Genomic DNA, 11,267 nt, shown 5'->3' with positions numbered 1-11,267 from the left:
ATTACAATATGATAATGGCCCTTTCTCAACAGCGGTAAGGAGAGATCGTTATATTAGGAACGTCTTGGTTTCCCCTGGAGATTGAACATTTAAGTTTTAAAATCAGACAACAAAACTGGTTTTAAATTATTTCTTAGTGACATTCTTATTGTTACTATTACAGTTTTTCTCGATTTCTAAAACACTATAACCAGGCTTTTGAACTAAAATTTCAAAACCATAACGCCATTTTTCAAAAAGCACACCCATTTCCCTGAACTATAAACACTATTCCACTGCTTTGACACATGAGTCAGATTTGGTGAACTGTTACTGCAAAACTCTACAAACAATTCCCTACATTCCTCATGCTTACAGCGTGTGGTAATTTAGAAAGCACTAGCATTCAATGTTGTTCACTCAAGTCTGAAAAGTTTGAGCTCAATTAGCACACAATAACCCAAGTGGAAACACTAGGAGTCAAAATTTACCACACACCAATCAGAACCTTCGATGGATAGATAAAAGGGCCAAAGTCAGCTTACCGTTTTTCTCAGTGGCTTTGGTGCATTTCTCAGATCAGAAATTAAAGTCTCAAAATTACTTGTTCAACCTCCACATCATCTAGTCACTTGTGCACATCATAAAAAGTTTCTCATTCTTTTGAACAAGTTGCGATTGCTTTGGTACATTCATGCAATTGGTTATGTACATTTGTCTGCAGTTTCCTACATTACCAGTTACTATTGTCATGTTGCTCAAAATGTATTATATAGCCTAGTTCTCTGCTATAGTCTTACCCCTCAAACCTCAAGTCATTAGTTCATCGTATAAGTCATTACGGTAAATGCAAAATGGTTGATCTAGCTGTCATAAACTGTCAAGCATATTTTCTACACATTTCTATTAGATTTTTTATAAATTTGCCATGAATTGTTCAAGTGAATCTTGACTTTCACTAATGAAGAGAATATAGATCAACCAGTGATTAAACCAGTTCTCTGACATAGCTCAAAGGTACATCTCACGAACCTTCAATTGGAAAGTATAGACAGAGGACAACACAACAAGAGTTACAAATTCTGACAATGGACTTTCTAATTTTAATTTTCGCCTTTGTGCCTACATTCCTTTTTCTTTTCTATTTCACAATGACATTGCAATGTGTTTTTGTTTTTTTGGTCAGACCACTAATATAAGTGTAACTGAATCCTATCCAATCAATATCCCACATACAGTAATGTGTAAATTTGTACTTTTGAAATGGATATATGGCATACATAAGAAGCGCAGCCTTCTGCGTTTCAATACAATTACTGTCTTCCAAACTTTTGCCATAGTTTACGTCAGGTAATACTAACAGAGTGCACTGTTATATTGACAACATGACTAAGCATTTTGACTATCTTGTTTGTGAACAATAGCACAAGGACTTTTCATTCTGATGGCACTGATATGTTCATTGACATAAATACTTAATTTTGAGAGATGAACTAAAGATTTTGAGTAAGTTACAGGCTTTTGCAGGAAATTTGTTGTGTGGTGCTGTTTGTACGGCTATTTTATCTATAGCCTGTGATGTTGGAGAGGTATAGAGGTACAAGATGCTGGGGCAGAATAATTATTTTTGTTGTTGTTTGCTGTATTGTACTGTACATTAAATTAAGAAATAAAACACTTATGGAGTACCACAAGCATCACTTATTACCATTTTTTTATGTATCTCAACAGTGTGTAAAACTTTGTTGTAGTGTGCATTTTTGAGGATTTGTGTGTTAAGTTTGGTTTTTCAGCAAGATTGAGTTGTTTTGAGTGGAGAGCTTCATTTTGACCTGAATATAGGAAGTTTGGGGAATCGAGTTAGAAGAAAAAAAGAGGCATAATTTCAAGAAATCGAGAAAAACTGTAATGATATATCCCCTTATTGTTTTTATCTTACAATTTAATTGACTACGAAGATAATGGGATACAATAAGATTTGTTTTTAATTTAAATTTAAAAATAATAATAATTAAGAATAAGCGAGGAATGGAGTGCTTACCATAGCCAACCAACTGGATTTTGCAGATAATACAGATTTCAAAAATCAGTTGAGGAAAGAATTTCACACAATAACCTTTGCAATTGTTTTGCTGCCAAGTTTATTTGAGTTGCACATTGTGTATTAATATGTCTGTGTATATCTTTTTTATCATTGCGACAGTTTACACTAAATTGAAAAAAACAAAAACAGAAGTAATAGTTATAGTTCGATAACAAGTGAGGAGAGCACAATTAAATAATGTAAACAGTAATTTTCTACTGTCTTTAGACACACTGTCTGACAGAAATAATGCAATATACTGAACTAGATTATATACATGGTTTCAGAAATTCACATTTAAGGAGATCTGTAAACACGAAGAGTTCCAGTATAAGGTCGCTAGTCTCTGTTTATATTTGTTCGAGTCAAGAGCAAAGTGCTATTTTATAATCTCACTTAGTGTAGACTAAATGCATCTTCAGCTGTTTATTTATTTAAAATGCAGCAAAGGTTAATAAATGCTGCAGTTTACAGTTATATTACAGATCATTTGACGTAAGAGCATGAAGCAGTTCATGATGATTGATGTCAAACTTCCAGAAGCACAGAGACTTATGTAACATCCTGAGTTATGTCCATTGTTATGAAAATACAACAATAAAAGCATTGACAATTCACAAGGAAAAGAAGAAAGGCACTTTGATTTTTCAGTCATACACAACATTGTACACTACTTGTGTTATTGACAAGTGACTGTGGAATCCTTCTTCTAAAGGTAACAGAACATCTGATACCTGATGCTATATTGTATCTTCAGAGGTATATCATGTACTTGCAATGAATGTCTGTGAGCTATGAATTCAATAAAATCACATTATTCAAAAATAGGAATTTCATTTTTTTTCCAGTCTGGAATATTAGGAGAGCTAGGTAGACAATTTAAACATAAATTTAGATAAATTTTTATAAAGTTAGTTCATGTGCAATATGACAAAAAAGTAAAAGTATATAAAGCATACACGTTTACACTAATATGCTTTACAATCTAAAGGAACATTTCACCCAAAAACTAAAATGTACTCACTCTCAGGCCATCCATCAAGAATTTGTTTTGAACTGTTTTAGACTTTTTTCACTTCTAAAAAGAGCTTGATCTGTGCATATTTCTCTCTTTATTCAGATTAGATGATTTTTCCAATGGAGAAGGCAATATTATGGATATTCTTATTTTAGCTGAAAGCAACAGTTTGAAGATTTAAAAAAAAGTATTGATTAATTTGTTACAAACATGCAGCTTTTTGCTTCCAAAAATGTTACTTGATGGACTTGGAGTCACATGGATTACTTGTGGATTACTGTGATGTTTTTATTAGCTCTTTGAACTCTCATTCTGATGGCACCTATTGACTGTATTGACCTAGTGATGTAATGCTAAATTTCTCCAAATCTGTTCCAGTGAAGAAACTTGAATGGCCTGAGGGTGAATAATACATTTTAATTTTGTGGTGAACTATTACTTTAAGTCAGCCATATTATCCTAATTTTCAAAGATGTAATCTGCCCAGCAGAATTTGTTACATCATCTAGCACAAAGAGCACATGGTAAGAGATACCTTCATTGTAATCACGCATAGGCAGATGACTGAGAAGAAGCAACTCCTCCACCTAAATCTATAGAGAGCCTATAGAGATAGTCTTCAGACTGCATGATGTACTCAGTCCAATCACAGCACACTTCATTTATGCTGGGTCCAGTTCCTCCATACTCGGGAGGGAGGATAGCCTTGGGAAAGAAATCGCTGAGACTTCGGGCATATGAACTCCCATGCATATGAATCTATAAATAAAAACACACCGCATATATTACTTCTTTTAAAGTGAATCACCTTAAGTCCCACATGCAAGTATTTAAATGTGACTAACCCGTTGTTTGATTTTGTCTGGAAGAAATGGACGGATCATAGCAAAGACGGGACGGAAAAAAATAGGCTCATTTATCAAATGGATGCCACGTACTTTCAAAGGAAATGAGTCCTGCAATACAGATTTGATGTTTTGTTCAATGCATTTTAAATGAATCAATACTGTATTCATGTATTTATTTTCCAGGTTTTTTTTTGTAATACTAAAAGGTTGCTATAAGAAAGAGAATCTACATAAAAAAAATATGACATTGATAAGCAAGTATTTCCAGAGGGATATTAAAGTCAGATCTTCTACGGAAATCTGAATAAGTGATGTCTTCTAAATTTTTTATAAAAATGTTTTAATGGATACCTACTGTAAGCACAGAAGATATCTTTTTTGCCAAGGAAGGATTTGTCTGCAGTGCATGTGTGAAGCACCAGTCTTGGAGATCAAAAATTGCTTTGAGTCCATTTCTTTGAGTCTCCCATTCTTGAACAATCAACTCTGATGTAATGAGGCTCACACGGAAAACCTCATAAGCTGTGAATTCTTTGGGGTTCCACTGACCTAAAACAATTGAAATTTTGTGATATTCTCCATTATAATGAACAAAACAACGTTTAAAAATTTGTTTGTGGATGTACTTGCCAATCCGATAGATTAGAACGCGACTTCCAGCATCATCTCGTGATCTCAAAACTCCATGGTAATTGTTTTGCAGAAGTCCAATGACAGATGATGGCCTCAAGTCGGCTGTTATTTCTGGACATTCTTGTCTCCATTTATGATAGTTAATCAAAAGCTTTGGATAAAAAAATACAACATCAATGATATGTCTCAGCTAAATTTTTGAACTTAAGAATATTATTGGGACAACTCTTAATTACACTGAATACAAATAAGCATTGGCCATTGCATTGATTATGGTTGGGTTGACAACTGAATGCAATGTTAACTAGAAATGTGTAGATTCATTATTGTAAATCCAATAGCTAATGTTAGTATGGCTTAAATAACTACACTTAAGAAAGAACATATTGGTGAGCCAGAAATTTACATGCATTTACATTAAATAAACAAAGAAGAGGCAGGGAAACTTGTTTTAGGCTATACTTGCTTTAGTGTACTTTTTAAATGAACTTAGGCATATAAACACAATTCATTCGCATAAATTAACAATGGGCTATAATTCGGAAATGACCCGTTAGACTCATACACTGTGTGAAGTGTGTATATCAGTGGGCCTGTCGCCAGTAAATATTATTGCTAATCAAATCACGTATCACCAAAGGTATCACTATCACTACAGAAAGCACGTGGATTGGTTTACAAGTTAAACACGTTTATAATGATCGTGTTAGTTCATCTATACCGGGTGATGGGCGCCGCCATGTTTGCTCGCGCTGAATCCAGCTGTGGGATTTACAACACATAAATTCATCCTCTCCTCCCGAAACACGTTAAAATAAGTCTCCAGTAAACTGGGAGAAGAGCAGAGTAAACTTTATTGTTACCTACACTATGTGTATATGATATCAATAAAACATGTCGTCAGATTATATTTGTAAGGATCATTATTGCTGCTTCCATAGACATCAGCGCATATTTTACAAACTATAAATGTATGGCTTTGCTAGTACTTATGTGTATTTAAATGTCTGGAATCTTAAATAAGCATTATATGGTTGAAAACACTGAATAAGTGATAATATTACAAGCGCTCGCGCGTCTGATCTGGCTCCGCGCCAGAAAGCAGATTTGAATTTCAGCAGTTGATGACGTGACTCACTGAAAGTTCTAATCACACCGGTGTGATCGTACGCTCCAGGGACCAGCCAAGACTGATCACACTGGTGTGATCGTACGCTCCAGGGACCAGCCAAGACTGATCACACTGGTGTGATCGTACGCTCCAGGGACCAGCCAAGACTGATCACACCGGTGTGATCGTACGCTCCAGGGACCAGCCAAGACTGATCACACTGGTGTGATCGTACGCTCCAGGGACCAGCCAAGACTGATCACACCGGTGTGATCGTACGCGTTAAAGGGTTAATATCAGTTGAGTGCAGCCATCGTTTAATAGTAGTGTTACAAACCTTGAGCGCCAGTGCCACATCAAAGTCTCTCGCCTGCAGAAACCGTATCAAAAAAGTCTCCGTCAAATTCAAGTGTCGAATGCTTGCTTCTGCTGCTGCTTGTTGTTTAAGTTCAGACAAATACGGTGCGATCCGAATAGAATCAACAGGTAAATTGTTTAATTCTTCGATGTTATCAACTTCTTCAGACTTCATATCTGCGCGAGTCGATCGAATGCCATCATGGTCTCTGAGCAGAGGTATTACGTAAAAGGGGGCAGGCAGGCAATGAGCCCCTCACATCCCAGTGACAACTATCGCCTAATGTTTTTTCACCTTTGTACAGGTCAAGTTTCGTCAAACATTAACCTAGAAAACTTTGTAGAATAGCCTCTCGCCAGATTTAACACACACAAGACCCATTATTCAAAACTGAGATATATTCCTAAAAAAAGATATGTAGCCTATGACCTACATAAATCTTCCAGATGTTTAAGAGAGAGTAAACCAGAATGTACAATGAATTAATCATCTTGCTGTCCATTTCCAATTCTATTATTAATCATATTGCTGTCCATTTCCAATGCTATTATTTAGAAAATCAATTTTGAACACAATAGTGGGGCATGTTGTCACGGTAGGTAGCTCATATTTTCATCTCTGTTACAGTAAAATGCTAAATAATTCATTAAAGTAAATCTAAAATGTAAAAGACAACGTATATAGTAAACAATAAACATATATTACTATTGTTTTGGCAAACAAATAGGAAAGAGTGGAAATGGTTGCATCAGAGACAGTTGCAACATGGCAATCACCCTTCAAACATGAGCTACAGCAATGATATCATCCTGCCTGGAGGAAAGCAGCTGCATGTGACCATTTCTTCTTGGGAAAAAAAAAAATAATAATAATTTCAAGATAAAAAAGAAAAAGTTCTTTTTTTTTTTTTTTTGTTATGATTAGAGTTTTTGTCATAGTGTCTAAACTGTTTGGTGAAGCATTATAAAGTCATGTCATTTTAATAAGTGTTTTCCTAGCTTTTAACAGGCATAGCTAGCATGTGTCAATATAGTTTATCATGGCTGTCAGTGTGTTGCAACCTTCCCAACATGCTCTCCCTTATCACAACATTGATGTAAAAGCTTGCCAAGTTGCCATAACATTGCAAAATTTTAATTTAAGTAAATAGCTTTTTAAAAATCAGTCCTTCCTTCTTTCTTACCCTCTCTCTGTCAGACACACATAAGCTATCACATACAGAAACAAACACAAACAAATTATGACGTACCTGCATATCCAGATTCACACTTGGAATACTTTACAACATTCACTTAAACACACGCACACATTGCAGGCACACACACACACACACATACACACACACGCTTACCTGCATATCACTTGAACACACACACACACACACGCAGAAAGAGAGTTCAGGTGCTGGTCAGATAAACTGCTTAGACTGGTCTTAGTGTTAGTAATGTAATTTTATTTTCTTCAAGACAAGTCATAACTTTGTAAAGTCAGTTGCATAAAAAGTTAGATTAGTCTAATTTTAATCTGAAAAGCATGATCGTTGGTCAAACTAGTTCTTAAGACACAGTCAAATAAGTTAAAAGAAGTATTATTAAATTTCATTGTCTTGATTTGTAGTTTAGATGTAATAATGATTATAATTATTAACCAAAACATGGCTGTTACTTGTTGAAAATACTTGTTTTTTTGTTTTTTCTTAGCAGTCTTTGTTTATACATTTCATTATATATTTCTATAACTTAGTGAAGACCCTCCTTTGCACAAATAAAATAAATAAATTGCAAAATTACATTAAAGAATGATTTTATTACATTTTAATGAATGTTGCAACTGCCCCTGTGGACTGTTGCAGTCAACTCTTGTTATGGGGTCAGCTGGAACATTTGACTTTGTCTGTTTAAGTATAAATTGTGCATATATTATCATATGTAAACATGTTACAGCAGGCTTTCCAAAACGGTTTCTGATAAACTGAAGGAAATGCAAAAAGTGTCACAACCATCCTCATTCAATTTGACATATCAGCCTACAACTTGCCTCAGTTTTATTAAAATTTCAGCCTGAAATCTGAAATCTACCTTCATAAAGTATGTCAGTGTGGTTTTATTACATTTACTTATTTACACAACAACAACTATTTACAAAAAAATATGAATTGTTTCAGTTTGGAGGACATTCACAAGATGGCTTTTTGGTGTTTGAACTGAACCAACATACAAACCCACAATATAATAAAATTAAATATACGTATTATATCACTGCACATTTTTGTATTTGTGCTAAAGTCTATGACAACATTACTGTGGCTGTCAACACTCTAATCATAGCAAAATGTAGCTATTTCAAATTTAATAACTTGTATAACCTATAATATCCCAACAGCTAGCCTACTTTTTTAAAATAAATAAATGAAAAATTAAGACATACTAGCTATTGGCCTACCATTATTGTCATTTAAGGGTTATAATCAATCAATCAATCATTTGGCAAGTCATTTGTTGGCTAACATAGGCTATAGCTAAACTCAAGGACGCAGGGATTGAACATCTGTCTGCATGGTGACGTCACGCGCCTCCCTTGCAATGTTGCGCTCGGCGCAGTTTCCATATTTATATGTCGGTGGCTCGACGTTTATTTGAAAGCCCGCTTTATTATTAAGCAGCGACATGAACAGGTTTGCATGGCTTCACGGAGGTACGTACAATCGTAAATCGTAAAATAAACGTAGATAATAAATAAGTCTCATCCACCCTTGTGGGATGATGCAGTGATGCAGGGTATTAACGCGGATGCTGCCCGCCGACAGCAGTGGCATTTAACAAGAGCCTTATGAATGTTCTGCGTATTCTGGCACGATTTAATTAGCGGATATTGGGATCAATAATACGTTTTTCTTTTAATGTTATGTATGAGGCATATATTTGGAGATGTATTTGAGTGTGTTGTCCAGTATTCGACGTTCTTCTGTGTATTGCATGTCGAATAGGCCTGGTTGCCATCATGGTTAAACTGTTATGATTTTGATGTTTTATAGGTTACAGGGATGGAAGGCTGCATTTGATGCCTTGGATGTGCAGGCATTCTGAATGCACTGCCCCTGGCTGTGTGCTTTGTCCGTCAGAACACAGGCTTCCAGTATGGCTCACCGGATGTGGAAACATTCAGCGTTATTTAACCAGGATGAGATTCATATCTAAATAGGCCTTAAGTAAGGCTTTAGAATAAATACACCGGTTGGCAGAATACAATTTGTTTGGCCTGCGGCGCATAGACTATCAAGTCATGATGTATATCCTAAATCTATGATTCAGATTTTCATCAGGCCCAGAGGAATCTCTCTTTGCACTTTAGGCTCTCGCTGTACGTGTTCACAGTGGACCTTGGTTTAATATATTTCAATTAAGGCACGCGGTGAATGCCAAGAGCGAAGCCACATATCCTTCAACAAATGTAAAGCTGCCTGTTTATTACTATTCTAATGTTGTTTTAATTTGGGCGTGAATGCATTAATGTTATATTCATAGTACACTGTTACTATTTACAATACTGTGTCCTGTTCATACAATTGTGCAGGTGGGTGAAAATATATGGTGACTGCTAAAGCCTAGGAAGAAGTTCTTTAGTGATCTCTGCTTGCATTGGAAAACTTTCTTTTTACAAACTAGTTTGCCTAAAATTTGTGAAATTTCAAACAAAATACATAATTTGAGTTTGTTTTTCATGCTGGTAGATCAATATAAATAAATCAATTAAGGTCATCCTTTTTATTTTTTGTATTTAGTTACTGAAAGGGTTGTTTTTCAGTTGTGTAATAATAAAATCCATTGAAAATATGTCAAAATGTGAATTCTACTGTGTTTTTTTTTTTTAAACTTTGCATTGTTGTTTTTGACAGTGTATTTTTGCACTATAAAGAATATATAGTTTCAAACTCCTGCAAGGTTATCATGAAGTGGTATTGTAAAAATATCATGTCAGCTACTTCAACCACATGATACAGGAAATCTGAAACTTCTGTTAGAATGCTTATAAATAAAATATTTGCATGAATATTAAAACAGTGTACATGTTAAATACTGAAACTGGGTAACTTAAATACAGAATACATTTTAGTTGTCTCACTGTCAACTAATATGATCAGCTTTATTGGAGTTCTTATGGGTTACTAATGCTTTACTAATGTGTGATATATGCTACATAAAGATTGATTTGTAAGCAATTCAGCATACATTCATTTCAGGGATTGAAAGGACTTTTATGCTGCCTATTATCAGTTTTCTTTTCATTTGCATGACAACATCTACCTCACTGTCTACACAAACTATATAGTTACATTTATTTTGTGAATTTAAATTATTCATATTTTTACATTACCATTTGCACAGAAGCTGCATCTAAAGTGGTGTGTATATATTTTAGTGCTGTCAAATGGATAAATTAAAAAATATGTATAAATACACACTCATACATGTATAATTCATAATTATGTATGATTTATATATGAATATAAATATATAAAATATTTCTTTTTATATATAATATATTTACATATATATAAATACACACTCATACATATATATTTAAGAAATATGTTATTTATACATGCATGTGTGTATTTATATATACATATAAATATACACAGTACATACACATATATTGTGTAAACAAACTTATTTTGGATGCGATTTATGTAGGAATTACTGCAGCAGATATAATGTTATGAAAATAACATTTTGTATTCAAAATTATAAATATAGAAACATGAAATGAGTGAATATATGAAAGTGTAAATAATTAATGTTATGACAACTGCCAAGTTGAAGGCTAATGTGTCATTTCAGAGATGCAAAGCTTCTGGTGGGTCAGAACTGCCATATTTTAGTAGGCCCTACTACTTTTATGCAGCATTACATCTTTATACAGAATCTGAAGCTACAAGTCACTGCAAGTTCCGATAGGCCTAAGAATATTAGTAGGCTATATTGAAAATTAATTTACAGTGGCAAACAATTATATGGACTGGCATGCATGTCATGTCTTGTTGCAAATCAATTAGCACAGCAGGTGCACTTGGTCAGGCTTTCATCTGGTCAGGCTAGGAGATGGTCTTGAACCAGTAAACCAGCTTCAAACACTTATTTTAAAAGTGCATTCTGAAATCCAGTATCTTGTGCATTAATAACAGTTCACATACCAGTACACAGACTGTGCTCTGACCATGACAGACTCATTCAGAT

General features: G+C 34.4%; 1 protein-coding gene across 3 annotated transcripts; it reads right to left on the bottom strand.

Annotated features, from left to right (window-relative positions):
* Window positions 1-2,102: 2,102 nt before the first annotated feature.
* On the bottom strand, window positions 2,103-6,293 carry ttpa (tocopherol (alpha) transfer protein). Of its 3 annotated transcripts, none has more exons than XM_058753206.1 (5): window positions 6,010-6,289; window positions 4,559-4,712; window positions 4,284-4,477; window positions 3,926-4,036; window positions 2,103-3,839 (listed from the first exon to the last, which is right to left on the bottom strand). In XM_058753206.1, the coding sequence occupies exons 1-5, from the start codon at window positions 6,202-6,204 to the stop codon at window positions 3,627-3,629; spliced, it is 867 nt and encodes a 288-aa protein (XP_058609189.1). In that variant the 5' UTR covers window positions 6,205-6,289; the 3' UTR covers window positions 2,103-3,626. The 3 variants fall into 3 exon arrangements, with proteins under 3 accessions (XP_058609189.1, XP_058609196.1, XP_058609179.1); XM_058753213.1 differs by lacking the exon at window positions 6,010-6,289 and adding an exon at window positions 5,283-5,978; XM_058753196.1 differs by having other exon boundaries at window positions 4,284-4,712; window positions 6,010-6,293.
* Between the last annotated feature and the right edge of the window lie 4,974 nt (window positions 6,294-11,267).

This window comes from Onychostoma macrolepis, chromosome 02 (genome assembly GCF_012432095.1).
Source record: "Onychostoma macrolepis isolate SWU-2019 chromosome 02, ASM1243209v1, whole genome shotgun sequence".
NCBI classification, from domain to species: Eukaryota; Metazoa; Chordata; class Actinopteri; order Cypriniformes; family Cyprinidae; genus Onychostoma; species Onychostoma macrolepis.
Note: the sequence above shows the minus strand (reverse complement) of the source record. Positions and strands in the feature narration are given on the sequence as shown.